General features: G+C 42.3%; 2 protein-coding genes across 6 annotated transcripts in view; one reads left to right on the top strand and one right to left on the bottom strand.

Annotated features, from left to right (window-relative positions):
• TBC1D14 (TBC1 domain family member 14) overlaps positions 1-14,471 on the top strand; it is a 70,492-nt gene extending 56,021 nt beyond the window's left edge. For all 5 annotated transcript variants that reach the window (XM_037385397.1, XM_037385389.1, XM_037385405.1 and 2 more), the window contains 2 exons: positions 7,729-7,987; positions 11,091-14,471. In XM_037385397.1, coding sequence (XP_037241294.1) covers positions 7,729-7,987; positions 11,091-11,156 — 325 coding nt within the window. In that variant the 3' untranslated portion in view covers positions 11,157-14,471. The remainder of the gene's footprint in view (positions 1-7,728; positions 7,988-11,090) is intronic.
• A 3,390-nt stretch (positions 14,472-17,861) lies between these two features.
• Positions 17,862-19,672, bottom strand: CCDC96 (coiled-coil domain containing 96). The gene is given in 7 exon segments (XM_037394573.1): positions 17,862-17,968; positions 17,970-18,065; positions 18,068-18,153; positions 18,156-18,303; positions 18,305-18,436; positions 18,577-19,530; positions 19,574-19,672. Coding segments are annotated over 7 exon segments (1,602 nt in total). The 3' UTR covers positions 17,862-17,881.
• Positions 19,673-19,710: the final 38 nt, after the last annotated feature.

Raw genomic sequence — 19,710 nt, forward strand, 5'->3', positions numbered from 1 at the left:
CGCACCTGCACAGAACAGGAAGAGAGTAGTTAAAACGTTTGTCATACAATAAAAAGCTAAAAGCTACAGAAAAAAACACCTCGGCTTTTGGCAGGATGAACTGTTGGGCAGTATCTCACTCATGTTAGGTGGTCCCAGATCCTGTTCAGAGGATCCCAGTACAAGTTGTTTAAAAACTGATCTTGACACAGTCCGATGGAATAGCTAGAGGGCATTAGCATGTTTTTAATTACTAGACCTATTCCACTTAGCAGACAGACAATTACAGTCTTCATATTAGGTGAAACTGCCTTCGTTCTTAGTTCTAGTATAATTAGAACCTTTTTCCCTAGAGACAAAAAAAGACAAGGATCTTCTTTGTACTTCTGCCAAATTTCGCTGTGATATAAGGCACTCCAAATTGAGTGTTGCATTTGTGCCTGTCAGGCTTTGGTTCGGGGCAGCTAAAATGTCTCTTATCTGTAAGCAAGACTTCGTTGTCACTTCTGGGACGATACAAAATCTTGTTTGTGAAAAATTGTTTTGCCCTTAAATTGTTGGCAACTTCTCCTGTTCCTAGGTATCTGACTAAATACCTTTACTAAAAGACTAAAATCCCAGTAGTAACAGCATTCAGTTTGTGCCCATTGGCTTTTGTTCTTTCACTGCATGCAGCTGAGAAGAGGCTGGCTCTGTCTTCTTTATCCCTCCCCGCCCCATCAAGTATTTTTACATGTGCAGGTCTGAGCCGCCTCTTCTCCCAGCTCAACAGTACCAGCTTTCCCAGCCTCTCCCTGGGTATCAGGTGCTCCAAGCCTTTAATTATATTCATGGCAAGCTGGACTTGCTCCAGTATATCTATGTCTCTCTTGTACTGGGAAGCCCAGAGCTGGCTCGCCAGTGCTGGGTAGATGGATGACCTGCCTTGGCCTGCTGGCAGCGACGTTCCTAATGCAGCGCAGGAGTTTGTGGATGTTCATTGCTGCGAAGGCACAGTGGTGGCTTACATTCAAGTTGTTGTCCACCAGGACCTCCATTTCCTTTTCTGCAAAGCTGCTTTGCAACCTGTTGGTTTCTCACATGTACTGGTGCCTGGGCTTACTTCCTACCTAGATGCAGGACTTGGCATTTCCCTTTGATGAACTTCGAGATTCATGTCAGCTCATTTCTCCGGTGTCTCAAGGTCCCTATGGAGTGGTGTATCAGCCGCTCCTCCCAGTTTTGTATCACCTGCTAACTTGCTGACAGTACAGTCTTGACCCATCATCTAGATCCTTAATGAAGACATTTGAAAATATTGGTTGAGTATCAAACCCTGGAGTAATCTGCCAGTGGATTGGCTTGAAGCTGTATTTCATGCCACTAATGACAACCTTCTGAGCTTGGCAGTTCCAGCCAGTTTTCACTCCCTCACTGTCCATTTATCTAGTCCAAACTTTGTCAGTTCATCAACAAGGATTTCATGGGATACAGTATTGAAAACCGTGCTAACATCAAGATGAAACACATTCATTGCTCTCCCCTCATCCACCAAGCCAGTCATCTAGAAGTTGGTCTGACTTTTTGTCTTTGCTTTAGTTCCTTGATTTTCATGTGCCTCTTGTGCAGAGGGTAGTGTAACATGGGCTTTGTTTGACTTGGCTTTTACACTGGGGTTAAATTTTAATGCAACATGAGTAGGGAAATGAAGGGCTATGTGGTGGTAGGTGCATTTCTCCTGACATTTGATGGGAGAAATACCATTGGAAGGGGTTTTATGACTGAAGGCTGCGAATACTAAACTGAACTGAATTTATGCACAGAGCAGGAAGATGCTAGAAAAAATACTGGAACGGGATAGAAGGAAAGGAATAGAGCAGGGGCTGGTATGTTCAATGATAAGAGGAAAGGCGTTGAAATTATATTGCCTCAGAAAGTGTGAAAAGTACGTGTGTGAAGGAAGCAATTCAATAAAAGGGATATCAGAATAGGAAGACTGTAAACATGCTGGAGAATTGCTAGATAGACAACGTTAAAATAATCAGGTTATCTTTTTAATAGATTACTAGTTTAATATGATGTTATCATAAATAAGGTGATTTTCTTCATGTAGGAGTGACTAAACCCGAGTGTCTTCCTGGTGCAGGCATGTTAGTATCACTCTGTTGTCTAACTTTGAACTTTACATTGTAAAGAAGAAACCTTGAGGAGCACCACCAGAAACTGGACATCTAGAAGTAACCTATTCTGACTAACTGTTGAAGGTTTACGTTCCCCTCAGCAATTGTGCTTCGATAGACTAGTCTTTATTGTATTTTCATGAGTGAACATTCCTGTGATCAGTTGTTCTCTTTACCCCAACCTGGCGGGGGGAATGACTGACTTCTGAACAAAGAACTGAGGTGCTGAAGTCTGTGGGTGTGGGCCACGTCAGGTTCCCCTTTGATTGCTTCTGTGGGTGTTGTTAAGAGCACTTGAAAGAAACTTCTGTCAGGAGTGTGAATTGGTGCTTTTTGTGTTGTGGATGGTGCTTCTCAAGGTCTTTGTACCAATGGACTGACAACCCTTAGCATTTCTTGCTGACTAACTGCATCCATATAAAGCTGTTTATTTTAATCCCAGGGACAATTTACTGTGTTCCTCCCCATCCCTAGAGAGCCACAACAGTATGGTCTTGCACGGGAATGTAGGCTAGTTGTGGTAGTCCTGCCCAACCCTATATTAAACTTTGTTCAACCTTGTCTTGAGCTGGACAGCTTGTCCCACTCTGTCTTTAATTTTGTTAGACAGTGGACTTGGTATTTAACTGTGTAAGATTTAGTTATAATATTTAAATATGTACGTGTGTATGTGCATGTGTTTGTAAGTATATGCATACATACGTGTGTGTGCATGCGTGCTTTCTACTTGAAAATACTTTGACCCTGTAGGGAGCAGATTTAGATGATTTTTTTTTTTTTTTTAAATGATCAGTGGCAACTTAGCAAATTGGACTTTGTATGTGCTGTTCATTGATTACTTCCAGGAAATAATATAGAAAAGATGTAAGGAAAAAAGTCAGGTGGGTCTGTGATCTCACAAGTGAGTAACTATTAAAGTTAAGGACTTTGGAAACGTTGTTTATAAGGTTGCCTTTGGCTTATGGCTGACGGTGAGTTTGCTGTAGTACAGATACTGCTCCATTAAAAACAGAACTGTTTCCAGAAAGGTGAGAATGAGGTTTCAGTGTGTTTGAAGTCAGGGAGGAATATGGTACGGCGTTGCTCTAAATAGACTGACCTTCTGGTTGTCGGTAGAAATCTCTATGAAACAGCCTTGCTCCAACAGCATTACTTTCATTTAAATGCGCATTTGTTCTGAGCTCCAAAGGGATGCCTGCTGCTATTGTGGTGGCTGGCATGGTTACTGTGCAGGCATGTGTGCAGTAAATCTCAGTTGGTGGCACCCTGGGAGGGCTCCAGTAGCCAGTGCTGCACAGCCCAGTTGCTGGGAAACCCTCCTGCTCCTGCTGCAGTTACATGAAATCAACTCTCCTTTGTCCTGCTTCTGGTAATCCGTGCAGCAGGGAATGGCAGTAAAATTGGTATGCTTAGATCATTTTTGAAGGAATACGTTCCAAGAAAAAAGAAATGCTGTGCGTATAGATGGGCCCAGCTATGCAGCTGATGCAGTGCTGCTTGGAGGGGGCTAGTAGAACACTCAGGGAGGGGAGCCCCTCTGCCAGTTCAGTTCTACCACTGCCTTCTGCCATGGGAATGCGCCAAGGATTTAAGAATTTAATTAAAAGATACAAAGGCATGATTATCAGTGGATACCTGCCAGAAGTAAGGCATCTCTTTTTAAAGGACCCATGTGCTTCAAGCACAAGCTCCAACTGCTAAATCTCATGGAAAGAATTCAAAAGCTAGATAGGTTTTTACTTATTTTGAAGAGTATAAAGGGAATTAAGTGTGAGAGCGCTGTAGAGAGCAACATACAGTCAGGTTCACAAAGAATAGAGGGGAAATAGTGGGTCTGAATAGCCCAGTTTTGGCCTCTTGGTGCTGTCAGCTGATGTACCACAGGCTCTTGTGAGCAGAGCAGAATGTGAATTTGCAAAGGACACATGCTGTCTATTTATGGCCTGCTGCTGCTATACAAACATCTCTTTATCCCCACTCAGAAAAATGATTTTGACAGTAATTATAGCCAAGGGCTTTGTTTGTACTGATGGATTGATCAGTGGTTCTTCAGCATTACGTTGACTCTGATTGTACTCCATAAATATTAACTTTCTGTTGACACCGTTTGTTTGTTGTGATAAAGGTCCAAGACACTTTGTGGGGATGTTTGTGGTGGGCACTTCCAGTGAAGCATTTATAAGCTTGATGTATTTTACATTACAAAAAACATAGTCCATGTCATGCCAGTAGCTCTCCACTCCCCTAAAAAATGAAGCTTAAGATGATGCTTTAAAATGCATGCTTCCTTGTCGAAGCAAAAATGGGCTGTAATTCTGTCCAGAGATTTCTGGTGGCATCCTGGTTTTTTCAGAAGTTGTTACTGAGCTTTGGAAGATCCGTCTTCAACCCAATTTACAGTGTTCGTGTCCTTACGTCGCTGTAGGTTAGGGTGGAATAGAGTGAAATACTGCACTGCTGTGTAGTACTCCTAGGTGAGAGAGCGGGGCTTTTTGGGTGTTGTGGCTGGTTGGAAATTGTTCAGAAACTCGCACAGGATTTGTATTATATTGACATATCTTACCATGCAGTCAGATTTGCTGAGTGCTGTCACAGTCAGTATTGTATAGGACATAATATTTTAAGTTTTTCTTTTCTTAAGAAAGAATAGAGTAAACACTTCCACTTTTTTTTTCTAGCTGTAAAGACTTTAAAATTTTAAAAATGTATATAATAAACTGTTACCGACAAGTTCTTTTTGGCAACTCTAAAGGTGCTAATGAGAACAAGAGATGCTGCTGTACAATAAAGTAATGGATGAACACTTAGAAAGATGCAGTCTTTGTCTCAAAGCAGATGTAGTTGAAATTGATACAAAATATAACAACAAAAAATTAGTACCAGGGTGAAGGAGGAAGATCCATGAATAAGTTTAAAAGGTGAATTAGTTCATCAGTTTCCACAACTGAACTCAGAAGTTGCAGAAATATTTTTGTGCTGTTACAGACATGGGAAAAGAATGTGTTGTGCAAGAATATGGAAGATCTGATTTGCATCAGTGTTGTGAGTTGTCAGTCCATAATCTGGCATACCTGTCTTTATCGCTGTTGCTAATGATATCTTATGAAGACTTTTTAATTAAAAAAGAAAGAGGAGGAAAAAAAAAAGAAGGAACAAAGGAAAAAAAAAACCACAGAGCTTATGATTATCATGGTAACACAGTACTTAGCTTTCTTGTTAATGTTATGGTCATATGCTTTTCCTGTGAGAAGCAAACCAGCCAGGATGTCATGCATTTACCTCTTAAGTACACTTACATCATGAGCAGGGCTGGGAGGAGCAGGAGCATCTGGTGCTTGGGGTGCGGTGGTTTGGGTTTTTTTTCCCTCTTCCAAACAGATAGCAGCCAGTAGCCTGCATTTTGCTCTGACACTGAACATCTCTGTGTTAGTCAGCTGTGTTGTGTGCAGCTGGGACTTCTAGTGGGTTGGAAGAGAGCTGTGGACAGAAAATCATTCTGTAGATCATGCGCAAGTGGTGTGCTAGAGCTGCTGGGAGCTGCTGCTGTAACTGTTCAAGTCTAGCAGCTGCTTTATTACTATAATAAATTTCAGCTGGGTTTACATCAGACCAGTAGCTCAGATGTCTAATAAAAAAATGGCTTTCAGTAGAAAATGTTTGAAGGAAGCAGATGCTGTATCCGTTCTTAGCAATAATGATTCCTACTCTTGTTTCATTGCTTATTCAAGGGGACTCAGTCTGTGGTTTAGGGCTTGATGCATTTAATTCCATGCTGGTATTAATGAAAGTTAATTGCCTTGTGAATTTCCTGCAAATTGCATTTCCAAATTACAAAGAGCTCAATGTCAAATACCTGATTTGATTGTGACAGCTTTTTTGGTGCAAGTAAATTCTCCTACAAAAGGTAGTGTTCTAATAAACAGTTCTGACTGTTTCTTCTGACAGTTCATTTTCTGCATAGCTGCAGATACAATACACGTGGGTTATTCAGGCTATATCTGAATCATGACAGAATAATAGCTTTTGTGAATAAAGGGAGATCAAAAAAATGGGCATTGTTACTTATCTTTAACCAGGATGAGTTTCTGGCTGAGTGTTTGCCTGCTGCTTGGTGACCAGGAAAGGACTCAGTTGAATTGCTTCCTATTGCACTGTTCTTTTTAAGTGGAAAAAGCTGTTGCTGTTTCCTGTGCGTGTGTGTGTAGACAAAAAGTTTCAATTCTGCTGTGTAGGTATTCTGTAGCAAGATATTTTTATATGGCATGTGGCTGTACAAAAATGTTCAAAGAGTATACAAAGTCTGCAATGTGTGATCAGCCAATAACCCAAAGAAGGGGCTTGTTACACTGTTCTTATGCATTCATGTATGAATGTAAAATTGCATATTTGAACAATACTGTTTTTTTTTCATTGCAGACTCTACCTCTTACGTGCTTATTTTTATACTTTAGCTTTTTGGAGATCAGAATTTAAACAGTTTCCAATTGTTACAAAAACATTGCAATGAGGTGTAAAAATAGAAAAAAGTGAAATCCTAAGGGTCCTAAACCTGCAATTTACCTGTCGCCTGAATTTGTGTAGATGTTTTAGTTTCTGTCTTGCTACTTGTAAAATGAATATATTTTCCTAAAGTGTGCTGATTCACAGAGAAGCCGGATATTTGATGATACGTCATTCAAATAATCTTATATAGAAAAAAGTAGATATTTCAGAAAACTTTTGATACTAGAATTTGCTGTGAAAAGACATTAATTCATATTCTATCCCTATATATGTGTGTGTGTATATATATGTTCCATTGTATTTTTTAATGTAAACCTGAATTTCCTACAAAAAGAATGGGAGGAGATAGGAGGGAGTCTTAAAGAACTGCTGTTCAGTTCAGCAACTTGGACAGAAATTTCGTGTTAAAGGATGTGGAAAGATTTCATTTAAATTTGAGGCTTTGCTGACATCTGCTGGAGAAATAATTATCTGCAGTTTTATGGAGATCTTTTATGCAGTGCATATATGGAGAAATCTATAAATTATGAAGGAAAAAATCAATGTAACTCTTTTCCATTTTATACTGTGATGTGATTCCAGGAAACTTAATTCTCTTCACTTGCTGTTAGGTTGTTGTTAGTGGTAATGGAAACCCGTCTGCCTTGTAACAGTGTTGTATAGAGGAGGGAGGAAGGAGCATCTTTGTGTTCCTGGCAGCAAGGCTGTCAGCATTTTGGTGAAGGAAGAAATGTACTCTTGGCAGTTAATGAAAATACAGTTTTAGCAACTGGGAGGATGTTCGTGTTTCTGCTGTTACCTTTGTTACCTTTCTTACCTAATTGATGTTAGCAATCCAAGAAAATTGAACTTTGAGACCGAGATTCATAGCTAGACACCTTAATGGCTCTACAGTTTTATATTGTTTCATGTATTGGTACCTGGCAACTAGCAGAATTAATTTTGAAATAAAAAATGAATATTGTTATAAATCTTTGTGAAGCCTCAAACTTACTGATGATCGATCTGTGTACTTCTGTGAGTATCTAAGACATTTTTCTTGTCCAGTAACTCTGAAAATTTTACTTTTTTTTTTTTCTTTTTTCAGGATATTCACATTGTACAGCAAATCTTTGCCACTAGACTTGGCATGTCGTGTCTGGGATGTGTTCTGCCGTGATGGAGAAGAATTCTTATTCCGTACAGCCCTGGGAATATTAAAACTTTTTGAAGATATTTTGACCAAAATGGACTTCATTCATATAGCCCAGTTTTTAACAAAGCTACCAGAGGACTTGCCTTCAGAAGAATTCTTCACATCTATTGCTGCCATTCAGATGCAAAGTAGAAACAAAAAGTGGGCTCAGGTAAAGAGGATGTTAATCTTTGGTAATAGATTATTGTACTGTACTTTTAAAAATGGGGTTTGGCAACACCTTGAAGAACATTTGAGCAGAGCTAGTGTTTTACAGGTAGGTAGGACTATGTAGCTCACTCCATGCTTTTAGTATACGTTTGGGTGAGTGGATTCCCTGAGTTTACTCTCCACTGGAAAGGGAGAGCTCAGTCAACATTCAAAATTGAAATGTTGAGTGGATATGCGTGTTGATGAAGTAAAGTATCATACAGCTGTTTAAATTTATTAATTGCAAAGGCTGCTGGCAACATTACAACTCAGTATTTAAAAGCAGAAATTCATTGTTTGGGAGATGGCGACAATTTGTCAGGCCACATTATCATGTGTCATCAAGTCATCGTCTTAATATGAGGATCTATTTTGCCTAATTTTGGGCTTTACAGAAGTGACAGTAGCTCTGACTTCTTTATTGGAATTTAGCACTGAAGCCTTTCTCAGAAATTATCCCATTAATGTAATTTCAATTAAATTCCAGTTTAAACAAAAAAAGATGGAAGTGTGTCATCTGAATGTGGAAAATCATTAAGTGGCTGTAACAGCCATTCATGCCAGAGAGTTAAGTCAGATGTACTTCATAACATTTGGAGTGGAAACACCTTTTTTTCCTTTTTCTTTCTCCAAAGCAGTAATACAGCCTGCTTCATGAGTCATGCTGTAGTAGAGCTCTGCCCGGTTTATCGGCATTCTTTTCTGCAGTGGAACTGAAAGGTGATCTTAAATGTAGTGGTAGTGGCAATTTAGCTGCAAATGAGAGTTTATGGTTCTTTTCTGGAGTAATAGTCTTGCCTGTAGATACCAGGGACTACTAGTTTGCTATTTGAGATGAGAATTTCTAACCTTCACAGTAGGAGTAGATTGTAGTAGCCTTCTGAGCCTTTTCTTGTGTATAAGGGGGAACACGGCCTGTGCTGCCCAGCTCAGAGCAGCACGCTGCCTGCATTTCTTATATGATATGTCTTTCCTCACAGCTCGGTTTGGATTTGCCTTGTGGTCTTGGTCATAAGTTGCTAGTACAGACAGATCCAGCTTTGTTTCTACCTCAAGCGCATTTTTCAGCCAGTAATGTCTCTACAAGTAATCTCCCAGTCTTGTTCCTTGTTCAGATGGCTCACTGTCTTTGAACATGTTGTGTGTGGATGAGGATCACATGCCAAATAAATTCTCAGCCTACTGCTGCTTCCCTTGCAGAGAAGGGGGGGCAGGGGTCCCATTCTACCAAGTGCTCCAAGTTACGGCCTTTCTTAGCCAGTGGTTTTCAGTCTGTGACATATGTGAAGGTTTAGTGGTGATTATCACAGCAGGAGGACGACTTCAAAGTAACTTCTAAGCAGTCTTCCTCGGTCTCCTCATCAGCTTTTTTCTGGATGTGCTGGAATGTACCTGGTTGTTCTTTTTTTTTTTGTGGCAAACTGAAGAAAAAATGTTGCTGGACCGTGGTGCAAATAGATCTCTAACAGAGTTAGCATGCTGTAGGGTTGATGTTGGCTGACTTCTTGCCTGTCTTTGACTTCTGCACCAACTGACTTTCTTGACCAGGTAGTTCCATTGCTGAGTAAGTTTCCATGAGGGAAGCCTGTTCACTCTCTAGCCTGCTATCCTTTTCCAAGCCAGAAGCAGATGGTGGCTATGGGTTAGCTCACGTCATGCACTTGCTGGCACTGCTCGGTTGCTGAGGTACTGCTGTTGGAACTGACCTAGAAATGTTAACAAGACAAAGAGGTTATGGGATCTTGTTTTCTGTTACTAAGATGCTGCCTGTGACAGCTTCTTGCCTCTCTTCAGTCTTTAAAGTTCACCAGGAAGAGTTTGGACTCAGAAGTCTGAACTTCACTTTTCTAGAAGAGACTAGACTGTTTGCTTAGTGTTTCTGTAACCTATATGCTTCAAGTCTTAGCTCCATAAACTCTTCCAAATAACTCAGGAATCCGAGCTCTGTTAGTTGGCTTAAGGTCTATGTTTTTTTTGCTTTTCTGGATCAGCATTTTAGTGTCATTCTTGTGTTCCTTAAAAAGGGTAACTTTTTTCCACCAAGGACATTGTTAACTGTGGCACCTGAAATTCTCACAAGGCTGTTTGAGTAGCTGTTGATGTACCCTGAATCTCGATGAAGAGGACCTCACTGAAATCTTTCTCCAATTCTAGAAACTGCTGAACAGCCAGCCGGCTGTGTTTCTGTTCAGACCTGTGTTGAACTGTTTTGCTGCAACAGCTGTAGGTGCTTTTGCTTTGAAGTGTAGGTAGTGGTGTATGATTGCCCTGTGAGTGATTTAGCCCCACCTCCTGTTAATTCTGACGGTGCAGAGGTTTCTTTGAAGTCAGTCAGAGGGAGAAAAGAGTGCCTCTTACTTGTAACTGCACTTCTTTGAGATGAACTGTGCATTCAGTTCCAGGGTGATTCAGTCCAGATGCTGCTGGACTTCTTCAGCAGAGCCTAACTATAGGGCAGGGAGCGTGTTACGCAGCATGAGAAACTGGCTATTACTGTGCCCTCTACACAGGGGCTAACAAAACAGAATTGTGGATTGGATATTAGGAAATACAAATTTTCAGTGTGGATGCAAATGTGGACTTTTTGCTTTAGAAAAAGATGTAAGCAGGTCTGGAGACAGTGATGTGCTCTAGGCAAGCACCAGTGGGCACTAAGGATAATTCTGTTCAGAACTCTTTAGATACTGCCATATTGCTCAGGCTGCTCACTTGCTGTGTTTTTAGACATTCCATTTATCCTAAGAGTTAAATCTTCCCCTCAGGCAGCATCCTTTAATAGTGCTAGACTTGTGTAATCTGAGTAACAATCTCATCTCAGGGCTTCAAAAGTATGTGTTGGGGAGAGACCGAGTTTAAACCTTTGTTAAATCCGTTTGTATCTTTCATGCCACAAGAACATATGGGAGAGGTCTCTGTCAGTGGAGAGGCTCTCTTAAGTTTGATTACATTTAGTAGTTAAAATGGTATTACTCAGATAATTAAATGGGAAGCTCTTCAGATAATGATTTATTGACTCGTTTTTTAGATCTAACACGTTTTTCTCTCTCATTCCTTGAAATGTCTAGATACTGGCTGCTCTGCAGAAAGATAACCGGGAAATGGAAAAAGGAAGTCCTTCACTCAAACGTTAAAATTACAGTTGCCTCCAGTGACTCATGGGAAGAGAGATAAACTGGCAAATGTATTGAGTACTGTTTGACATGTATGAACCTGCAAATCAAAGTGTTATTTCAGAGTTTTGTTTAGTAGTAGGTTAGCCTTAAAGAGGAGAGAGGAAAAAAGAGGAGGAGGGAGGGGGGTGGGGAAAAAAGGAAGGAAATCAGGGGATAAGCCCCTCGTAAATTAAACCTGGGCTTAGCCTTAAACTTTTAGTGGAATGAGCATTTGCTGTGGACAGCGTTATGCATTCTGTACTTCTGATGAGGGCAGTGAAGCTAAACAATATTAAGAGGTGTGTTTTTTTTAAGTTTGGTGGGGTTTTTTTTCCTGTGATGTTTTAAAAGACTGGGCGTTTCAGCAGTGTTAGTTGCTTTGAAAGCTATTCCCCAGTTTCATTCTTAGGCAGGATATATTTCCCATACCTGTAACAGTAGCTGGATCTGGATTTTAAATAACTGGTGCTGGAATTTATATTTAAATGATGTGAGGACCATTTCTTTAGAAATGCTTCTTGTTTTATAGGCTGTGGGTCCCTTTTACCAAAGAAATCATGTAGACGTAGAACTACATTCCATTCTTTAGTAAAAACAGTTAAGTACAAAGTAAACTTGGAAGAGAAGTCATACTAGCAGTGCAAAACCAATTATTCTTCAGTATGCCTTGGAAATTTTTGTTTCCAATAAGAATGCATATGGAAGAAGTTCCATTAATCGGACTAGATTCCAGGCTCACCTGGGGGGTTCTAGTATTAAGCTGGCATCGTTTCCCGATTGTCTCTTTCCTTTGTTTAAAGCCGGGGTGACATACTATTAATGTATGATGCCATGTCTCCTTTTTCTGGGGCCGTGCTGTCTCAGGGTGTTCTTGCCTACCAGCTGCTTATTCCTGTGCAGTCTCTGCAGTCATGCTGATAAAACTGTGGGCTGAGCAGAGAAACTGAGAAATGGTTAAAAGCAGTTTTTCTAGTTAAACCCAGCCCTGCTCACTGGCATAACTGAGGAGGAAGGGTGTAGGGGAGCAGTTAAGCCAGTGTTGCTGCTGAAAAGGGTCTGCGGGATCTCCTGAAGCTGCTGCTGCCATGGTGGGGAAAGCATTATGTCGAGCTGATCTGTATGTAGTGACAAGTGAAAGAAGTTTACTGGGGAATCTGCCAGACAAATACCATCAGGATAAGTACAAGCTGTCATTTTCTAGCGTTTTACCCAGCCTCTAATACATGGGAGCAAGTTACAGAGGCGGCACACCGCAGTTGCATAATGTCACACTGCTTAGATACCCTCTGCATTCAGATGAATGTTGAACTGTAAGTCATGAGTGCCTCTGATTTACAAGAATATTTATTGCGTAGTGTATAGTGTAAAATCTATTTTATAAATAATGACGATCATTGAAAAGGGAAACTAACTGAAGCAATATTTGTGTTAGCTGTAAGCAGGCATCACTAAATCCTCTAGCTATATGGTCAGCAGTTTCCCAATGCTCTTTTCAATCTGTTTTACGCTGATTATTTTGGCATTGTCTGAATAAAAAAAAAAATGAGAATAATAGTTGCACACTGCTCAACTCAACATATAATGTAAAGGACTGCAGGACATAATGAAAATCCTGTCCTTGGGTACAAACATTTTTTCTGCGGAGGGATGGTTTGGCGGTAGTATTAAAAAGAGTGCGAGCAAGATTCCCTGGTAAGTGAGGACTCGCAGTTACTTTGGAGGATGTGTAACGCAAATGCAGCTTGCAAGTCTGATACCTCATTGGCCTCTTTTCCTGTCCACTTTGTGTACCTGGCGTAATGGATGTGTGTTTTCGCTGGCCGTCTTAATTCCTCCGTAGGACTTCTAGGTCATCACTTACTGAAAATAGACATCGAGACACTGATACGAAACGCATGTTAATTCTCCAGAATTTGTATAGCTCTCGTCCCTCAGGGACAGGTACTTGTATGCTACATTGCTTTGAAGTGCAATAGAAAGCTAGAAGGTCAGTAAGTGTTTCTTAATACTATTTTTTTCTGTGACTACAACAAATAATGCCTTTCCGTGAAGGATATGAGAGGCCTACCATCCGAAACATTTGCACTATGCTTTTAAATGATTTACTAAACAAAGCAACAACTTTTTCCTCAGTATACATTTCTAGGTGGTACTGTAACTGGCTTTGTGATTTAAGTCTTCATTGCAACTAGATTTGTATTTCCTTTTAAACCAAGTCTACAGCTGTGGCTCATTTGTCTGGTTAAAATGCATTCTTGAGCTACTAGGTATCTTTGCAGCCATCCACAGCCTGCTCTCCTTTTTCTCTTCTCATTGAGGTGTTGAATGTAACAGTGAAAATGGGCGTAGTTGTGGGGGGAAAAAAGGCCTGCTGCAGCACTTGTGCACTGTTTGTTACTTGCAAACGTAATTATTTTGTTTTGTGATTTGATCTTTCTGTTCTTAGAAGATGTATATATTTTCTAAATGATTTCTTTGTGTATATAAGGTATGTTCTTTAATGAAGAAAAGCAATGCAATAAAAAGCTTTGCACAGTTTGTTTTCAAACGAAATGCATTTGAAAAAAGAAAATCACCTGCCTAAAGATGCAATTGTTTCAACTTCTCAGTAGCTCGATTTGAAGGTAACGCCTGAATTTTGGTAAAATCAGAGATGAGTAGTAAGGGCATAGAATTACTTGCCACTGAGCTTTTTAATGTTCTTGCAGCATACCAGTTCTCTTAATTAGCTATTAAGGAAGACTTCTGTAATAAATTCGGGGATTGCAGAAAAGATTTTGACAATTTCATTGTTCAGGTGCTTGAGAGTATCTGTAACAAGATGCATGGTATTTTCTTTCATTGAGCAAGTGTCCCCATCAAGCAAACTTCCTTTTCTTCTTGGCTTTAAGGAAAAACAAAAATGCTGCAATACATCAGAAGTCTGCAACTACCACTGTACACGCAGCACATGAGAGAAACCAGAAAACTTAAATCAGGTTTGCAATTCTGTACAACCTGCACTTTATAATAAAGCTGTTTTGCAACTTCAGTCAGAAATCAATCATTAACATTATTTGATTTAGTGAAGAACTTAATTTGAATAAAAAGGTACCTTGAAACAGTTTATTTTTGAATGTTTGAAGAACTAGAATGACACATAAAGAACTGTTGATACATCCCCTGTATATCATGTTTAAATTGGTTTTATGTAGTTAGCAAATTTGTTTTGTTTAGATATGTGTATCAAACTGGAACTTTTTTCAACTGTAAATATATGGTTTTGTTAAATAAAGTCATGTAAAGTTATCTTAATCACCTGTTGTCAGTGTAATTCAGAAATTAAAAATTCAAGTACCTGTCTGTTTCTTCACGGGCTTCTTTAGCAGCTTTTGTCTGTCCAAAATCAGGACTTTGGGGACATTGAAGTACTGCAGGTGGAGGATTTTATGGTGATGCGTTCCAAGTTCACATGTTAAAATACCTGTTACGTTACATACGACATTTAGAAGATTTGATACTTACGGTGCCATGGTTTAATGCATTTCATATGCCTTTGGAGTAGGTCTGAGATAAATTTGTTAAGAAAAATAGATGTAAATACATCTTTGTGAGATATGCAGAACTTGGAAATGCTTGAATACCTTATCCTTTCTTTGTTTTCAAAGAAAGCTTGGGTTATTGCAAGTTTCACGATCACAAAATACTTTTGTGCTCAACTTACGCCTGTGTAAGAATTAAAACAATACTACTTTAACTGCAGGGGTTAAATTGGAGAATCTTCCTGTTGCTTACTTCACTGAAGAGAGGCTAAAGCACCAAATAAAAGATAGATAAAAGGGGAGAAAAGACAATAAGCCTACATGGGGAACACAAAGACTTGGCTGCCACTGTTCTAGTTTCTCCAGCAAACATGTCTCTCACCTTCCTTGTACTGAAGTATCTTACTGGTAGATTTGCTGGATTAGAACATAAAATCAGAAATGCTTTATGTAAGCCTATTCCAATTTGATACCGATAGAGCTTTTACATTGTGTGTTGTTACAGGAGTTGCACAGAATTGTTCAAAACTAGATTTACTTTTCCTTACCTGCTTTCCCAGTACTAATTCCAGTCTCTTTGAAGAGAAGTTAAATACTTCCCAGCATGCCAGCACATGAAGTTAGGAAATAAGACATTTGTCTTTACTGCTTCCTGATGGAGTGTCTTCCTATATTTATAGGAGGAAGATGAAGGAGTCTTTGATCTTCATCCTTGGGGTGCTTTGGAAGGCCAAGGTAGCAGTGGGTTGTCTCAAGAACTCGGTGCTAAGAAAAAAAGGTCCTGGAGACAGTGTGTGAAGTGTAAGCAAATGCCTTACTAGTATTTGTTTCAGTAGAAATACTTAGTGCAGGGAATATACTATCAACCTTATTTGGACCCTAATTTTTTGCCTTTTCCAGATGTCAAATAAACAGCAAGGAAAAGCATCTAAGATTTACTTTCCCTGTTTCTTATTCCTTGATCTATCTATATTTATCGCTTAATAGTGTTTGAGAAGTTAAAGTAAGTTTTATATGTTTTAAGCCAGAAGCAGCAAGAAGTGTAAGAATTTTCCTGTTGGGAGTTTGTAAGAAAGGGAGATGACTGCTGATCATCCGTAATTACTTATGAAAATAGTTTTATGGAACATGAGGAAGGTACTCAACTTGTGCAATGCCACTCTTCCAGCAGGAGTGAGCTCGTTTTTGTAACAGGGCTGAAGACGAAAGGTACTCATTTTGCTATGTTTTTTGGTTGTGGGTTTTTTGTATTTTTGTAAGATAAGTGGTTGGTGGTTACACTTGGCTCCTTTTACTATCCAGCAACAACAGACAGAGGTACGTCTTCTGGTATTTTGTGAGAAGTTTTTGAATATTAGTTGTGTAATGTCTTTTTGTGAATTGAGTGTTAGAACTACTAAAGATACAGCACCCTTCAGTGCAGAACAAGAGCCTGCGCTGTTCCACTGTGTGTGTGCGCAATAGTTCAGCAGAACTGTAAGGACCTGAGGAGAATATGACCAGATTGCTACTGCATGATTGCAGGAAGAGTAAGAAATTCCTGATCTTTCATTTCACTGTGAGAAAAGAACAAGATTTAAACCTTAAATAGTGTAAATAACCACTTTAATTATGTTTTGTCTTTTAAATATCCAGGCAATTCAGAAAACCTAGTTCAGAGATAATTTAAAGTATGAAGGTGTGAGCCATTCCTAAATATTCTTTTTGTCAGTTTATCTACTTTTTATCCCCATGTAAGCGCATTCAGTGACTTGTGTACTTTGTTTAAATGCATATGCAACAAATTAGTTTTGAACTAGACCCAGCAGCTCAAATACAGCTCAGCAGTACTGGTCCCATTCCAACCTCTGGTGGAAAACCAAAGGATGACACTCCTGCTCTGCTCTTTCAACACTGGGATGTGCCTTCTTTTCCTGCAAAATCTGAGCCTTTAATACCCAACTCGGACTATGAAAAATGGGACCAAGGGTCGCTGGTCAGTCCAAGCAAACTAGTAGTATTGCGTGTAGAAATTAACAATTAACTAGGTAGGATTGAATCAGTAACTGGGTGCAGCAGCTAGTGATGGCCTGTGAGGAGCCTACTGAAGTTGCAGTTCCTTCAATAACGAGAACATAAGATACTAGGGCTCCAACATTTTACTAGCCTAAGATGGTTTTATATTCTTGACATTCATTCTATGCCTTAAATGAAAAATGATGCTACAACAGCAGCAAGAGCTGTGGGATATGCATCAGTCTCAGTCACTGACTGCCATGAGGGAATTGGAGTTTAAAGAACGTGATATTTTGAAAGGGGAAGCTGCTTCCTGCAGCTAAAGCTCTGTGAGCAGTAGAGTCACAATCGTGTGTTTGTTGCTCCCTCCCCTTTTTCTTCAGTCTTTTTTTTTTTTCTGAAATGTGGAGCAGTGCAGAGGGAACTGAAGCGGCGATGGACTTAACACTACTTTCTACCTCTTCACACGCCATGAATGAGGGGGACAAGGCAGAGTACTGAAACTTAAGAGATTTAAGACCAAAAAAATCCAGAACTCTAGGTTTGAGTGGTAAGATTGATGCATATATAATATTTATACTATGAAAACAGTTCTCAACAAACCTTTCTTCTTGTACACCACCAAGGCAAACTTGGCAGCCAAGTCCCATTTACAGAATGGGTGAGTGATGTAGTGTTTCTGTAGCGTATTGGCTGTATGCAAGCAATGTCAGGTACTGACAGTAAGCTGCTCTCTGATGCTCAACCACATCCTGTGAGAATTGCCCCTTCCAACGTGCCCAGATGGCAGGTACTGTTAGTGTACAGACGAAGTCGATACCAAATTACAAACTCCATGCAGAGAGTGGCAGGATCAGGCTTTGAGTCAGGGTATGGCAAGTGCTCTGCTTATATGGTATTGCCATGGCTGTAAAGGACGGAATGCTAAGGTGGTTTTCTAAAAGTGCAGACTTCTGACTGAGACTTTTTTGTTTCTTTAAGGCACATGTCTACAGTTTTCATTCAAAGCGAGTTAACTACTGTAATTTCTTCACTGAATGTGTAATACTGACATGGCACTTAGACAAAGGCTTTTTCAGGAATATGTGTGTAATGTATTCCTCAAGACTTAGCAAGAAAAAGCAACATTAAAAGTTAGGTTTATGCAAAACTCCTTTGTTTGCTCATTTTCCATGTTTATTTTTTTCTTCAATTCTCCCGAGTAAGGAAGGAGGAATTGGCTTCCTTGATTTTTTTTTTCTGAATTCCCCTACAAGTAAGGATCAGGCCAGCATTAGTGATGTTTCAGTGTTTCCAACTGCTGACTTAGCAACTCTACAGTATGCACCTCTTCCTCAAAGTCCCGAAGCAGTATCTCACTTCTGAGTGACCCGCTCAGAAGTGTTTCTGCTGCAATTTCCAGTTTCTTCTCTGCAGTCTGTCTCTAGCCTGTTTTGCTTTGGTCAGCATGTCTGTCTTAAGACAGTCTTAAGGTGTCTCAGTTCAGCCTTTCTGTCTTGGTTTCCAGCTTCCACAAACTGTAGTTTTTCCCTGACCTGGCTGAGAACGCGTACTCTGCTCGCTAGCCTGTTTTTGAGCTTTAAGATTTCATCTTTGAGGGAGGCACTCTTTTTCGCTGTGCTTCTCATTCTCCATGTGCTTGATGGCCTTGGACTGTGGACGCTCTGCCTGTTCTCCCTCAGCTTTCAAGCTGGCTTCAAGATTTTGGCTTTCACGCTTCAGCTTGATGTTTTCCACACGGGCCTAGAGGAGCAGAAATAAAAGGATCACTCCATTCCTTTAATCCTTGCTTTGCCAGGGCAGAAGCACTTCCCTTTACAGTAAGTCACGACCATAACAAAGCTTCAAGGGGGGAAAAGGTGCAGGTGCAGAGGGAGGGAGGCCGGTCGCCGGGCCGTGCGGGGGCGGAACGCGCCGGCCTTCCCCGCGGCGGCTGGGCGGCGGGCGGGAGGTGGCCGCGGCGGCTGCTCGTCCCGCTCCCCGGCCTGGGTGCGCGCCGGCCGCCGGCGCCTTGCGGGCCCGGAGGGCGGCCCACTCGGCCTCGGCCCACGCCTGCCTTGCCGCCGGCTCCCGCCGCCCCGGCAGCCGCAGAGGCGCTGGGCGCACAGCCGCATCGCGCCCGCGCCCGGCTCGGCCCGCCGCCGCCCCTCGCCCTGCCGGCGCAGCTCGCACAGCCGCAGCTGCAGACGGGTGCTGGCCGCTGCCGCTCGCCCGCCGAACTGCTCCAGCAGCGCCGCCCGCTCCCGCCGCTCCTCCTCGGGTGCCTCGTCCGCCGCCTCGTCAGTCCCCGCGGCGGGATGCGCCTCGCCCGCGGCACCGTCCCCGCCGCTCGCCGCCTCCTCCCCGGCGCTGCTGGCGCGGCCGCCGCCTCCGAGGGCTCCGGCGGCTCCAGCTCCTCCAGCTCGCAGGGCCCCGGCGGCTCCTGTTGCTCCAGCTCCCAGGGCTCGGGCTCCTCCGGCCCCGGTGGCTTCTCCTGCCCCGGCTCCTCCTGCTCCTCCAACTCTCAGAGCTCCGGCACCTCCCTCGGCGCCGGCGGCTCCTCCGGCCCCGGTTCCGTAGGCTGCCCGGCCCCGTCTAGCCCCCGGCGACTCCCCTGGCACGGCAGGGCTCAGCTCCCCCCGCCCCGCCGGCCCCGCGGACGGCTCCAGCCCCGGCCCTCCCGCCGCCGCCTCCACCTCCGCGGCCGCCCCGCTCCCCGCTTCCCCCGTTGCCCGGGCAACGGGACTCGGCTCCGCTCCGCCGGCCGGCCCGGCCCCGCCCCTCTCCCCGTGGCGCCGGCTCGGCCGCGCCCCCTGGCCCGGCACTGGCCACTCAGCGGCGGGGTTGCTCGGGGCCGCCTCCGCGATTGGCCGCGACAAGGGAAGACGGATCCCGGTCGGCCAATTCTCGCAGCCCGTCCCGTTTAATCCCCCCCGCGCCCGGGCGCTTTGGCATCATTGGCCGGGAACCCGCGGAGAGGGCCGCGCCCTCCGCGCCCATTGGTCATCCGCCGCGGTGCTCCGCCCTCCGGGCGCGCT

This window comes from Falco rusticolus, chromosome 1 (assembly GCF_015220075.1).
Source record: "Falco rusticolus isolate bFalRus1 chromosome 1, bFalRus1.pri, whole genome shotgun sequence".
Taxonomy (NCBI): domain Eukaryota; kingdom Metazoa; phylum Chordata; class Aves; order Falconiformes; family Falconidae; genus Falco; species Falco rusticolus.